The sequence below is a fragment of the Globicephala melas genome, chromosome 9 (genome assembly GCF_963455315.2).
Source record: "Globicephala melas chromosome 9, mGloMel1.2, whole genome shotgun sequence".
Lineage (NCBI taxonomy): Eukaryota > Metazoa > Chordata > Mammalia > Artiodactyla > Delphinidae > Globicephala > Globicephala melas.
Window position 1 is genome coordinate 96,301,844 of NC_083322.1, and position 15,368 is coordinate 96,317,211.

The window sequence follows — 15,368 nt, forward strand, 5'->3', positions numbered from 1 at the left end:
TTTTTAAGTACTTATCAGAATATTGAAAAGAACTTTTTCTAAAACCACATCTCCAAAGAGTAACTCCATTATTCTTCCAAGCCAAGTGGGATGTATGCCTGGAAAGAAAATCAGAGATTTGGCTCCGAAAGAATACACAGAAAGCAATAGGAGCTTCCCCAGTGGCTCAGCGGTTGAGAATCCGCCTGCCAATACAGGGGACACGAGTTCGATCCCTGGTCCAGGAAGATCCCACATGCTACGGAGCAACTAAGCCTGTGCACCACAACTACTGAGCCTGCGCTCTAGAGCCTGCAAGCCACAACTACTGAGCCCACGTGCCACAACTACTGAAGCCCGTGCAGCTAGAGCTCCGCAACAAGAGAAGCCACCGCAGTGAAAAGCCCATGCACCACAATGAAGAGGAGCCCCTGATCGCTGCAACTAGAGAAAGCCTGCGCGCAGCAACAAAGACCCAACGCAGCCATAAATAAATTTAAAAAAAACAGAAGGTAATAAGCAAGGAGGTATCAAAGTAGGGCTTACAAGGTTTCTTTCACCGGAGGCACACAGGGTGGCTCTATTTCCAAGGGGTCATTATGATTTAGCGTTGGTTTGGTCCTTTATCATTTACAGGCCTGGAAACTGGATATTATAAATGCATTGAGAATTCACTTGAATCAACTCTAAAGAAATTCTTTTCTTCACTAACTAAGTCAATACTGGATTTGTCACATGCACAGCATGGTATGAAGTATTGCATGGCATATGTCGAAGAACAACTCAGAGACATCTAGGTAGTTATTTGCTAGCTATTTAGTTCTCGACAAGTGAGAGGGACAAAAAGGAAAAAGCTGCAGTCAGCCTTGGAAACGGTGAAAAGATTCACTTAAAAAAAATAAAGAGCTGGAATCTTGTAAAGATGTGAGTCCAGGAAACTGTCTTTGAACAGGTCAACTGAGGGTAAATTTTCAGTTGTTCAGGGATTTTTCGAAAACTCTAGCTAGGAAGCATCTGTACAAAGGTGTCTCCAGGTGATGTCAGTGCCTTTCCATCTTAGTCTGGCCTGGTGCACATCATTCCTTTCATTAGAACTCTCAGACACAACGAGGAATCCCGCACAGTCCCTATCTTTACAGGAACTTAACGATCTAGTACAGGAATGTCCTAACATGGTTAACATCAGAGACATATGAATAAAGTGCTTTGGGAGCGGGGGAGGAAAAAATTTCATCCAAAGATTTAGTGGAAGAGGTGATACTTGAGCTGGGTGATAAAATCTAACAGGTAAGTCCACCAGGGACAAACCAGGTGTCCAACGAAGTTTGTTTTATTAATCTGCAACAAGGGAGAATCCCAGGGAATTCTGGGCTGCCTCTCGTTACAAGAGTAGAAAAGGGGTTTTGTAAGGTTTGGGATTGCCCTGAATAATTCTGAGGAGAGGAGAGGGGAAGTGAGGATCAGCTCTAGATTGCGGCTTTCATGAAGTGCAGGCAGTTGAATAACTGGGTCCCAGTCATTTTTGTTCATGGGATGGGGCCACAGAGCAGGCTAGGGAAGTAAGTGGTAAGAAAGCAGTAATCACGAAAAAGAAGGAGGTTGTTGGGACACTTTACAGTCGAGGTGTGACCTTGGCAGAAATGTTGTTCTCAATTAACACTGCAGCTAGCCTTATGTCTGTTACGAGAGACTGACTACACAGACAATGGTCTGACCATTTATAAAAATAGCATTCTGACCCACAAACCGTAGCAACCAGCCCAGGGAACCCACCCCTTCTCTACAGTAGCCAGCCCAGGAAGCTGGCTGTTGTTAAATCAGACCTGGAGGGAGTCAGACTGCTATCTCTAGTAATCCAGGAAAGCAAATGATAACCTCCAAGCAAGCCAAATGGCCAGAACTTGGTCAATAATTTACAGCATCCCTAATTTTTGTTCCCACTTCTAAATTAGGACCAACCAGAGAAAGCCCTACACAGTCCTCCAATCAATCGCATGGATACCCCACTTCTAGGTAGCCCACCTCCAGCCTCCCCAGGCCACACCCCCGACTTTTTCACTAGGAAGCTCTGCCACTCCTCTGCCTGCCTTTGGGTCTCTGCCAGATGCACGTGATGGTGGCTGACTCCTTCACTATAGCCAGCTCTGAACAAATAGCCTTTGCCTGTTCTCATTTAGTTGGTCCTCCTTCATTTCCAAAATTATCACCATCTGATTATTAGTAGGCAAAATTTTACTTGAAGCCTGGACTTGTGTGTGTGGAAATGAGGCAAAGGCGTTCTAATGGGTAGGAGCAGCCTGAGGAGGGTCAGCCTGGGATCAGGTTGTGAAAAAATAGGGAATACATATATTAGTCTCTACCCCCGGTTCCTAGCACAGAGCTCCCACATCGCTTGAAATTTCCTGGGTGATAGGAATGTCTTTGTTCTAATGAGGCAACTCTGGGTGGGCTCCTGGATGGTTACTGGATGGGAGCTGGTCACCAGAAAGACCATGATTAGGAGCTTGAAATTTTCAGCCCCACCTCCCCATCCTCCAGAGACAAAACAGAGTTAATAATTGATCATGCCTATATGATGAAGTCTCCATAAAATTCCAGTAGTATGGGGTTCGGAGATCTTCTAGGTTGCCGATCACGTGGGGGGTGGCTGGGAGAATGGTGTGTTCAGAAGACAGCTATACCCCTTCCCACATACCTTACCCTAAGCATCTTTTTTTTTTTTTTTTTTTTTTTTTTTTTTGCGGTACGCGGGCCTCTCACTGCTGTGGCCTCTCCCGTTGTGGAGCACAGGCTCCGGACGCGCAGGCTCAGCGGCCATGGCTCACGGGCCCAGCCGCTCCGCGGCATGTGGGATCTTCCCGGACCGGGGCACGAACCCGCGTCCCCTGCATCGTCAGGCGGACTCTCAACCACTGCGCCACGAGGGAAACCCTTAAGCATCTCTTTTATTTGTATGTTTATCTGTATCTTTATCATATCCTTTTATAATAAACTGGTAAACAGTAAAGTGTTTTCCTGAGTTCTGTGATTCATTCTAGCATATTAATTGCACCCAAGGAGGGGGTCCTGGGAACCTCCAATTTATAGCTGGTCAGAAGCACAGGTAACAACCTGGACTTTCAATTGTCATCTGAAGTGGGGGGCAGGGCAGTCTTATGGGACTGAGCCCTGAGATGTTTTGCTCTCTCCAGGTAGATATTGTCAGAATTGATTTAAAATGTAGGACGGGACTTCCCTGGTGGTGCAGTGGTTAAGAATCCGCCTACCAATTCAGGGGACACGGGTTCGATCCCTGGTCCGGGGAGGTCCCACATGCCGTGGAGCAACTAAGCCCGCACACCACAACTACTGAAGCCCGTGTGCCTAGAGCCCATGCTCCGCAATAAGAGAAGCCACCACAATGAGAAGCCCAAGCACCGCAACTAGGGAAAGCCCACGTGCAGCAATGAAGGCCCGATGTAGCCTAAATAAATAAATAAATGAAATAAAAACAAACAGTAGGTATAAGGAGCAGCTACTGTTCTGAGGGCTGTCTAGGGAAGACCCCCTCCCCCTCCTCCCAGGGCTCAGGGCCAGACTTTGTTGGAGAGAGAATAGCTTCAGCTCACCGAATGGCAGAGAAGTGCTGGCAGAACTGGCTGAAGTCCACCCTCTGGAAAACTGTTGATGGAGGTGTCTTGATGACCACTCGGATATAAAACTTCCCAGCGTGGGTGCTGGAGGAATCTGCCAGCTGCTGGGTACTGGGTACTGCTGGCAGCCCCGCACTGCAGAGCCAGGTGCTTCGCAGAACCCAGAGCTGGAGAAGCTACCCTTGATGCAGGGAGGTAGGCGCTTCAGAGGCCTCTTTCTGCAGGTGTCTGCCAAGAAAGCTCACCGGAACCAGGTGGCAAAGCCCCTTCCTCCTGCACTGCCTCCCAGCAGTTTCTCCTGGCAAAGCTTCACACTGGGCCACCTGGCAAAGCAGGAATGCTCAAAGGGCCCAGCTCCATGCCGCGAAGAGAAATGAGAGTGAATGTGGAGCTGAGAGACAATATATTGACCACTGGCACAGGAGACAGTACTCTTAAAAAAAAAATCAATTGAGACAAATACTGGTTTGGTGTCAGTTTACATTCTAGCTGTGCTGCGAGGTTCTTACTGCCAGCTTAGTCTAGTGGCAAAATAGTGGGACTGCTGCTGCAGACTCCAGTTTGCAGTGTGCTTTTGGGCAAACCAACCCATTGGGACCTCATCTGTGAAAGGTGGCAGTTATTTATAAGTGACTGTTAAGGTTCCACCTTTTATTCTGATAAGGTCCGGACGGGCTCGCTGTTGTATTTAAACTTTCCTGACGGGTTTGCCTAAGGAAGTCTGACATTGGAACAGACGAAGTCTTAGAAAAAAGCTTCACTGTGGCCGCAGGAATGGAAGGCAAAACGAGAAAAGAAAAGGGAGTGGATCTTACGCCCCTTCCCCAAGGCCCGGCTCCTCCAGGAGGCCCCGCCTTCGGTTTCCCGCAGGCCACGCCCTTCTATTCTCGCCGGCCACTCCCATCCGCGGCCCCGCCCCTTTTGTCAGCCCCGCCTTCCCCTTCCGCAGGCCCCCTTCCTATAGCCCCACACCCCCCCCCCTTCCCGTCCTCCCCTTCCCCACAGGTTCCACCCCTCCCACCGGCCCCGTCCTCTGCTTCCTGTTGGCCTGAGCTCCCTCTCCCTGAGCGCCAGGCAGGCTGGGAAGTTGGCTGCCGTAAAGATGGCGGCAGAATTGAAAAGCTGGAGCAGCTCCCTTGGCCCTGAGGGGCCGGGAGGGTGGGCTGAAGGCGGGGCAGGCGCGCTCGGGCCCTCCCTGAAGGAAGTGCGGCGGGATAGGGGCGCGATAGGCGCGCTCCCGCGGCCCTGAAGGGGTGGGTAGGGCAGGCGCGTTCTCGGCCGCTCACAAGGGTTGGGGGCGGGGCGTGTGGGCCGAAGGGGCGTGCGCACGCGGGGAGGGGCGTGCTCGCGGGGGCGGGGCCGCGCCCTCGGCCCGGAAGTGCGGGGTGCGGGGTGCGGGGTGCGGGGTGCAGGGCGCGGACGGCCCCTGGCGGCCGCGGGCGGAGACTGCGGCCAGGCAAGCGGCGCAGGAGCGGCAGCAGCCGCGGGGCCCGGGCGAGCATGTAGCGGCAGCGGGCGGCGCGGGGCTCCCGGGGCGGGCCGGGCCGCGGGGGCCGCTCGCGGCGACATGGAGGAAGAGGGCAAGAAGGGCAAGAAGGTGAGCATGCGGGGCGCGTCCTCCCGAAGGCCGGGTGGGGGGCGGGCTGGACCCCAGACCGAGGCAGGCGGAAGGCGGAGGAGCTGGGGTTCGGGGGGCGAGGGGAACACGGGAGGGTTCCTCGGGGCCGCCCGTCGGTCTGCCAGTGCGGGGCGTGGGAAAGTCTGGCTTGGGGATGTCCGTGGAGGGGAGTTCTGATTTGGGAGGTTCGGCGTGGGGAGGTGCGGGACAGGAGTCTGGTGGGACTCCAGCGTGGAGAGGTCCCGGGCGGGAGTCCGGCGTAGGGAGGCCCGGCAAGGGAAGTTCCGAGGTGGGAGTCCGGCGTGGGGAGGCCCCAGGTTGGAAGTTCGGCGTGGGGAGGCCCGGGGGCGCACACTGTTGGAGGTGAGCGTGGCGGGCAGGCCGGGGACCCCGGGTGGACGGCGCACGGTCAGGCCCGGGACAGGGTCGCGGGAGTCGGTCTCCGCGCGATGGAGTAGGAGGCGAGCCCCTGGACAATGGGGTTAGGTGGTCCTTTGCCGGCCGGGCGCGCGGGGGAGGAAGGAGCCACGCCTTTCCGCCCCTTCCGGTCAGTGACTCTCCCCCAAACCCAGGCTCTGCACATGGCCTTGCCCGCGGGTCAGTGACCCGGGGCTGCAGAGGAGCTGGACCCCATTATGGGCCAGAAAGTTTTCCAGGGTTAGCATCTTGAGAAAATGGGGTGTAAGGTTAATGTAGAAACATTTGCTGCTTAGTTGACTTCAGTATTGGGGTACCAAGTAAAAGCAAAAACTTCTTCATGGTACAGCCCGTTCACGGTCCGGTCCGGCCGGCGCGGGTTGAGTTTTGCTTTACCTAATACCAGCTGAATGATTTCAGTGACGTTACATTTGGCAGTTGGATTTAGGACACAGTTCAAGAGGCTCCTTAGTCTTTGTAATTTTTAAAATGTGGCTTTAATTACAAGCTAGAGTAATTGATAAAGAAACTCAACATTTTAAGGAGACAAATAACCATGTGAGATAAGCTATCATTAAAATGTAAAACGGATTTCAATGAAATGTATCTTTTTCAAATACAGGCTTTATAATCTAAGTGTCTTACCTGTTATTTTCGTTTTAATAAATGTGTGTGCACTTTTATGTGCAAGTTTAAAACAGACCTTGATAAATCCTCTGATCTTCTGCTCTTCAGAGCCAGCTGTGTCCTTCAGTTGGCGATTACTCATCACAAGGTGTCCCATTTTAAAAAGGTATTTGAAATGAAGTGAAGCCAGGTGGTCTTCGGGGAATTGTGCAGTGCTTCTCCTCTCACTTTCTTCATTCATTGTTTTGTTAGGTTATTAATACACATGTGTAATTTAAGTGCAGTATCAGTTGCAGTTACCTACAAAGATGGTTTAAGTCTGGAAAACAGCCCAAGAAAGTGATTCAGCCTGCAAGCATTAGACCACAGAGGGATGCTGCCCACCAAAAAGGGGGAAAGCTGAGTTTATTTAGTGTTTCTACCAAAGCTGGTAGATGCCTTCACAAGAAATGTAGTCAGTTGCATCCTTTCCTGTCACAGGTAGGCAGGTGGGCCAGGGCCCTTATAGGAGAAGGCCTGTTACCAGTGCTCATGGCTGCCAGCATTCTGTAGATAAGCTGGCTCAGTCCTAGCAGAGGACCAATCCTGGCCACACGGTATCTTCCACAATCAGTCCAAATGGTGCCTGACAAGGAGAGTTATTCTCTTCATGTGGGTACTAGCCTATCTGATGGGGAAGGATGAGAATGAATTTTTCCCAGAACTTTCAGCCAGCTCTGGAAGAAACATTTGAACATTCAGCATATTGAGAGAGACAGAGAAGTGATAAGACATTCCTGAGCTTTTGGAATAGAATCAGTAAATCTCAAGAATTTTATAGTGGGGGCAATGGAAAGATTCAGGCATAGAGAAGATGAATACATTTCATTGTCTCTATTAGAGGAGATAAGCAGTTATTACACAGTTGCCGAAGCCAGGAGGTTTGTGTTTTCTGTGTACTCTGCCACTGCCGTATCTCATTTTCCTACAGGCAGGCTAGACAGAGAGCTCTGGGGCATAGATTTCTATCCAGGCCACGACTTAGCACACTTTACCTCTTGCTCTCAGCCAATCACAAGCCAGTAGAACCTTCCTGCTCTGCTCCCCCATTCAATGTGAGGTCACCTCCAACTCAGTCAATTTGATGCTTAAGTGGTTCTCATTATCGTAAATTAACTAGAGCTATCGATTTTAAAACTTATACACAAATTCAAGCAGAAGCAGCGAGTAATGACTTAATAGTTTTATGAAAGTACCATTTGGACATTTAAATTCTCTTTCCAAGTTAGCTTCCTCCAAAAGTGCAGATTTAAGCCTTTAAAAATGTGGATTGATAGGCTCTTCAGGTCTTCAGATGCTTGTCTTGGTGTTCTGTCAAGCAGTTATTCAGGCTTGTTCTAACGTGGCCTGTTTCCTCAGGACAGGACTCATCGAGCTGCCAGAGAACCAGTAGACCAGAGTGGATTTCATATAAAGTGCACAGGTACAGCCCTGTCCTTACTCAGGCTACCTTGGCACACACGATGATGGTGACTGGAGCCAGTAATGTCCCGTGGAAGGTGCTGGGTGATGGGGTGTGGGAGGAGCTGATGAGAAGATGGGGAGGTCTGGGGTATGGACGTGTGGACAGAGAAGTCCACTAGCTGCCAGAGGCGTGGGACCTGGGGAGTAGGAATGACCATGGAGGTCACTGTCCTGGCTGAACGTCCCCAGAGTGACTGGTACCTTTCAGGCCACCATTCCTGCTTGGGGGTTTGGAGAATGAGGCTTCCTCCTTGCAGAGCAGACCCAAGTTCCATGCATTTTGATACTCTTCTGTTAGGATGTAATTCCTTTTTGTAGGAAGCTTAGGTGTACACTTGAGTTGGATTATGTGCATTTTTATAAAAACACTTGACTCAGATGCGGATCACAGCCTTGGGAAGACACAGTTGTGGGAAGTCACCCTTGGCCCTCAACCTTGTTCAGGTCCCGGTTTCTGCTGCTTCTGCTGCTGTCGGGGCATAGGTCGCACCACAGGTAGCCATGATTTCAGCCTGAACAAAGTTAAATAGTTTTACGTTGGTCTGTTTTATTTGTATTCTTTAAATGAAAAAACAAAGGTTATAAAGTACCCTAGAAATGTAGGACTTGGTGTAAATGATAATGAGGCATTATTATTAATTTTATTGGGTGTAATATTTGTAATGTTTTGTCAAGTTCTGATCTGATAGACATATACACTGGGGTACTTATAGGTGAAACAATATGATTTCGGAGATTTGCTTTACTCAGACTAGAAAAAAAAGAGGGGAGACAGCTGAATGTTTTGGCAGTGGTTATTCATTATTCGTTATTCTGCTTACTTTTGTGAATTTTTGAAGTTTCCATAAGAAAAGTGGGGAGAAAAATATTCCTCTAGGTTATGGGTCCCCAGTTATCAGCCCACGTACTTGCCAAATCATCCCTTAGCTAGTGTCTGTGAGGAAGTGGGAGTTTGAGCTAGACCAGCCCTCAGGCAGCCATACCTTCTCTACAGGTATGTGTGCATATGTGTAAGTATTTGTATAGCTGAAATGAAAGTTTAAAGAAATAATTATTACTATAAGCAGGGCACTCTGATTTTTTTTATTCTGTTCTTGTTTTTTGGTTTTTTTTTTAAACTGCTGGTCATGACCTACTAAATTGCTTTTATAACTGTATTGATTCTGTAGGTGTCACAGCCATAATATGGGTTAACAAAGTGAATTTGGGCCTCTCTACCTTTTTTTATTTCCTCTCGGATAGTTGTCACAGTGATTCTTCGATGGCAGTGTTGCACCCTGGGGTGAGGAGGCCGGAAGACCACTGCAGGAGGTATCTGGTGGAGACCAGACGTCAGGCCGTCAGTAGATGAGTCCAGAATAACTGGCAAACATGAGGCTCATTCCTCTTCTGGTTTGGAGAATTACCGTTTACATAATATCATGTATTTATTAATTTTCTGCATTAGGAACTGTAAATTCCCTGGTCTTCTTCAGTCAGATTGATAACCCACTGATCATGATAATTTAGGTTCAGAAAGCACATCAGAATCTTCTAGTACTTTTCTATTTCTGCTCTGAGCATCGTTTGAGAGGAAGACATTTTTATGACCAATAGTACTGCAATAGGGGGCTGCTCTGGAATGGGAAGGGCTGTCAGTGTTCTGCCCTATGAGGTCAAGGACAAGTGCCTCTGTACCCAGTAGGTTTGGTCACTGCAGTTACTGTTAGTCTTTTATTTCTTCATTTCTGTCAGCAATAATAACCCACCTGCTCCATCCTCATCACCACTCTGTGGTGTGATGCAGTTAAGTACTGTAGATTTAGCTGATTGGTGTGAAATCATCCTATTTATTTGGGTGCCTATTACATGCTCAGTACAGTGAGAAGGGCTGAGGCCATCTCATTTTATTTGGAGAGTAAGCTGCTCACACCATGTTAGAGAATGAGAGAGGGCCAGTGCCCTCATATCAGGAGAGACAGGCAGGCATCAGCTAATTCCACCCGGGAGACCATGCATGTGATGTACAGAAGCAGGCAAGGTGGGGACTGAGGCCCTGAAGTGCTGGGAGGGCTTGGAGCCCAGGGTGTTTGTGTGTAGGGTTGGTTTTGGTCCCGGGTGCAGCTGAAGCCATTGGAGGTTTTCATTCATTGCTTTAAGAATTGTTCATTGTCACTGTGCGCCAGGTGCAGATGCTGGGGAGACAGATGAGGTCTGTGGCCACAGAGCTTGAAGCGGAGCTCAGAGGACAGATGAGGATGGATATTAGGAAGTGTGATTTGATAAGAGTGAATAAGGAAACCTTTTTGTTATGAAGACATCAAGTACAAGTGTAGAGAAAATCTTCTAATGCAGATTCAAATGCCACAATGTCAGATATCATCAATGCATGAGCAGGTTGTTTCAGGTACACTTTTTCCTCATCCACTCCTGCTCCCCAGGTGTTATGGGCTAAACTATGCCCTGCGCCCCCAATGCATATTGTTGAAGCCCTGACCCCCCCAGCACCTCAGAATGCGTCTGCCTTTGGAGATAGGGCGTTTAAAGAGGTGACTAAGGATAAGTGAGGTTGGGCTTCCCTGGTGGCGCAGTGGTTAAGAATCCGCCTGCCAGTGCAAGGGACATGGGTTCGAGCCCTGGCCTGGGAAGATCCCACATGCCATGGAGCAACTAAGCCTGTGCGCCACAACTACTGAGCCTGTGAGCCACAACTACTGAGCCCGCATGCCACAGCTGCTGAGCCTGCGTGTCACAGCTACTGAAGCCTGTGCGCCTAGAGCCCGTGCTCCGCAACAAGAGAAGCCACTGCAATGAGAAGCCTGTGCACTGCAACAAAGAGTAGCCCCCCGCTCGCTGCAACTAGAGAAAGCCTGCGTGCAGCAACGAAGACCCAGCACAGCCAAAAATAAATAAATAAATAAATTTTTTTAGAAAAGGGGTAAGTGAGGTCACTAGGGTGGGCCCTAATCCCATATGACTGATGTCCTTATAAGAAGAGGAAATTTGGACACAGAGACACCGGGGATGTGCATCCAGTAGAGGGATGTTGTGGAGACCAGGGAGAAGATGGCTGTTTCCAAACTGAGGAAGCGGCCTCGGGAGAAACCAGCCCTGCCGACCCCTTGGTCTCGGACACCCAGCCTCCGGGACTGCGAGACAATAAATAACTGTCGTTGAAGCTGCCAGGTCTGTGGTGCTTTGTTCAGGCAGACTAAGTGGGTTATTTTGAAGCATACCCTAGACATCATGCTGATGTGATAAGAGTCTAGTGCAGTCAGTCCTCTGCTAGGACTGGTTCGGTGGGACCTGGTCTCATTCTAGCCTGGAGGTTCTGAGGACCTGGTCTCCACTGTCGCCTTAGACGTGGACGAGCAACTCAGAGTGGCGGGACCACCTGCATGTGCTCTGTGTGGGCCGCAAACCGCACACTCGCTGTGGTCATGTGACCTAGGGTCTGTAGCAGGGGATTGGGCTGAGCCACATTTGCCCAGCCTCCGTGCCATTGTCCTGCCCCGTGTTCTTTGTGGGCACTTTTACTGCTCCGTTTGCTCTTTCTTATCCCTCAGTCCAAGGCCAGTGGCCGTTCTTCAAATGTGACACTCAGTATTAATGGTTATGCAATTGCGACAGAGTTTAGATTTGGATTTGTCGATTTAGTAGAAATAAAAAGGATATTTCTTCTTAGCTGTGTGCTGGTGCCAAAAATGTTACAGGTTTTCCTCCGAAGTGTGCCTGAACAGTAGCAGTTTTCTGCTGGATTGTGTTAAGAATCAGGGCATTTGATCACAGGCATTAGATGTGTTCAGTGCCATGAAAAGAAATCCTCTTTAATGAGTGCAGTAGGAAGTTGGAATTTGGGCTTTTGTTCAAGGCTTAGGATGGCGAACTGCAGTGTGTATCTTGTAACCCAGGAGGCGGAAAGAATAGTTGAATTCGGAAAGTGAGAAAAATGGTCAGTCTGACCCTGTTGTGTTACTTGGTGTGGGAGATGCTGGCTCACCTGTGTTGTTACTTGTGACTCTGAGCAGAAGAAACTTTTATTTATTTGAATCTTTATTATTCATTCTATAGTTTGAAATGACATGCAGTTTTTTCCCCAGATCTCTAATATGCTTCCTGTGTGTCGTTACCATTAACTCTACAGTCAGGTGTGGTTTAGAATATTCCATTTTCCCCTTGCCGTTTACATGGTGGGGATACAGTTTTATTAGTTTAAGGCCTTGGACAGACCTACGTGTCAGGTATGTTATCCTACTTGTCAATGTCAGGAAACGTTTTGGGTCTGACTGTGTCTAAGTGTTTTATTACTGCTGGGAGAGGTGTTGCTCTAAATAGCTCTTACATTTTATGTTCTGAAATATGCATAGTAGATGAAGGCAGGTACATCCAATGTCAGACCTATTTTAGGCTGTGTTCTAAGCCTCCACATAAAACATGTGCATCTTCAGCGCCACTTCTCGGAAGAGGAGTCTACAGCCACAGTCTGCTTCCTCCGCCCCCCACGCCCCAAGCATTTTATTATGAAAAGTTTTGAATACACCAAAGTTGGAAGAATTTTATGGCAAATACCCATATACCCACTGCCTAGATTCTACCATTAACATTTGGTATATTTGTTTTATCTCATGTCTGCCCATCTCTTCATCCTTCTACCTGTCCATCGACCCATTTTATTTTTCTGATGCATTTCAAAGTAAATTGCAGACATCAGTTCACTTTGATCTAAACACTTCAGCATGCGTATCATTAACTAGAGTTCAGTATTTGTTTACAGTTTTCTTTCTCTGTAAAATTTATGGTGAAATGGACACATCTTAAATGTACATCAGCTAAATTTTGGCAAAAGCATACACCTGTGTAACCCAAACCCCTGCCGAGAAATAGACCATAATCCTCGATCAGAAAGTTCCCTTCCTACCTCTTAGGAAGTCCCTTTCCCAGGCAACCATTGTTCTGTATTTCCACTATAGATTATTGCTGTTTGGATTAATTTCCAATATACATTAGTATTGTCTGAATTAGTTTTATCTGCTCTAGAACTTGATACAGATGGATTCATACAATATACTTGTGTGCAAGAACCTCTACTCAGCATAATGTTTTTGAGATTCATCCACAATGTTGTGTGTATGTTATTGCTGAGTAGTAGTCTGTGGTATGTATATACCACAGTTTGTTTCTCCGTCACCTTTTGTCGGACATTAGGGTTCTTTTTAGTTTTGTATTATAATGAAAAGCTACTGTGAACATCTGTGAATGACACATTGTGTGGACATATGTTATCATTTCTTTTGGACAATAACTACTAATGGAATTGCCCAGTTATATAGGAACTGTATATTTAACTTTGTAAAACACTGCCAAACTGTTTCCTACTGAATTTTTGTATGCTAATTCTGTCAGTTATTGAGAAGGGGGGTGTTAAAGTCTCCAGTTATTGTTTTAGGTTTGCTTGTTTCTCCCTGTAGTTCAGTTCATTTTGGCTTCGTGTATTTATTTTTTGATAAATTTATTTATTTTTTAAATTTATTTTCGGCTGCGTTGGGTCTTTGTTGCTGCGCGCGGGCTTTCTCTAGTTGCGTTGAGTGGGGGCTGCTCTTCGTTCCGGTGCGCGGGCTTCTCACTGCGGTGGCTTCTCTTGTTGCGGAGCACGGGCTCTAGGCTTGCGGGCTTCAGTAGTTGTGGCTCACGGACTCTAGAGCGCAGGCTCAGTAGTTGTAGCACGTGGGCTCAGTAGTTGTGGCTCACGGGCTCTAGAGCGCAGGCTCAGTAGTTGTGGCACATGGGCTCAGTAGTTGTGGCTCGTGGGCTCTAGAGTGCAGGCTCAGTAGTTGTGGCACGTGGGCTCAGTAGTTGTGGCTTGCGGGCTCTAGAGCACAGGCTCAGTAGTTGTGGCACATGGGCTCAGTAGTTGTGGCTTGTGGGCTCTAGAGCGCAGGCTCAGTAGTTGTGGCACGTGGGCTCAGTAGTTGTGGCTTGCGGGCTCTAGAGCACAGGCTCAGTAGTTGTGGCACGTGGGCTCAGTAGTTGTGGCTCGCGGGCTCCAGAGTGCAGGCTCAGTAGTTGTGGTGCATGGGCGTAGTTGCTCCACGGCATGTGGGATCTTCCCAGACCAGGTCTCGAACCCGTGTCCCCTGCACTGGCAGGCGGATTCTTAACCGCTGTGCCCAGGGAAGCCCCCCAGTACTCTCTGAGTTCTTGCTTACGTTTGCCACAAGATGCTCCAGGTTCATCTGATACTTTCTTGTCCAGCCCTGAGCTTGACATTTGTCCAAGGAGCACTGGTTGCTCTCGGTGGAAATGATATTTAGAAACCAAGATCTGGTCAGTAGATGTGCTTATTGCTACTGGGGTGTTATCACTTCTAGATCCTAGAGTGCATAACCCTGATTTGTGAGAAACTTATTCTGATACAATCTACTCCTCTCTTTTGCAAATAGGAACCTCTTTGGTGTTATTTTTTCTTGACAATATTTTCTGGAGCTCTTTCATTATGGGTATGTAGATTCTTTATTCTTTTTTAGAGCTGAATGGCATTTTCTCCTGTGGATTAATATAATTCATTTAAACAGTAGCCTGTTTATGGACTTTTAGGTTGTCATTTTGCTCTAACAAAAAAATGCAGATATTAGCTTTCTACCAACCTTTCACATGTGTGTAAATGTATTTATAGGATTAATTCCTGAAAATGCAATTATCAGGAAAGCATACGTACATTTGTAATTTTATAGATATTGACACATTGTTCCCCATAGTGATTGTTCCAGTTTTTCTTCTTCCATTTAAAAAAAATATATATTTGTTTATTTGGCTACTCGGGGTCTTAGTTGTGGCATGCGGGATCTCCAGGCCCCCTGCATTGGGAGTGTGGAGGAGTCTTAGACCCTGGACCACTAGGGAAGTTCCTAGTTTTTATTCTTAACAGCAATTTATGATGAGAGTGCTTGTTTTTTAATATCTTTGCCCACATGGCATATTTCCAAGCTGTTGAATATTTGCCAAGCTAGTAGATGAAAATGGCATTTGCTAATAATTTTGGATTTTATTTTCCAAAGTGCACTTAGAAGTTGGTTTTTTAAAAAAAATAATTAATTTTTGGCTGCATTGGGTCTTTGTTGCTGCGGGGCTTTCTCTAGTTGTGGTGAGTGGGGGCTACTCTTCGTTGCAGTGCGCAGGCTTCTCATTGTCGTGGCTTCTCTTGTCGCGGAGCATGGGCTCTAGGCATGCAGGCTTCAGTAGTTGTGGCATGTGGGCTCAGTAGTTGTGGCGCACAGGCTTAGTTGCTCTGTGGCATGTGGGATCTTCCCGGACCAGGGCTCGAACCCGTGTCCCCTGCATTGGCAGGCGGATTCTTAACCACTGCGCCACCAGGGAAGTCCTGGTGCTTTCTGTTGGTTTTGTTTATTCACTTATCCATTTTCTTTGATTCCCCAGTCCTCACTCCTCTTTCATGCCTCTCCTTCGTTGGCAACCATCCTTACCTGTTTGATGCAGGTCCTTTGGTTTGTGTACCCTTGTAAAATGTTTATTATTTTGATGTGTGGTTTTTTTGTTTTTGTTTTTGTTTTGCGGTACATGGGCCTCTCACTCTTGTGGCCTCTCCTGTTGCGGAG

The 15,368-nt window shown here is 47.9% G+C and overlaps 1 protein-coding gene across 2 annotated transcripts in view; it reads left to right on the plus strand.

Moving 5' to 3' along the window:
• Window positions 1–5,072: 5,072 nt before the first annotated feature.
• Window positions 5,073–15,368, plus strand: part of CCM2 (CCM2 scaffold protein) — a 58,487-nt gene continuing 48,191 nt past the window's right edge. Inside the window, exon 1 of one of the 2 annotated variants that reach the window (XM_070046269.1) lies at window positions 5,073–5,208. In XM_070046269.1, coding sequence (XP_069902370.1) covers window positions 5,179–5,208 — 30 coding nt within the window. In that variant the 5' untranslated portion in view covers window positions 5,073–5,178. The remainder of the gene's footprint in view (window positions 5,209–15,368) is intronic. The other variant, XM_070046268.1, reaches the window with a different exon arrangement.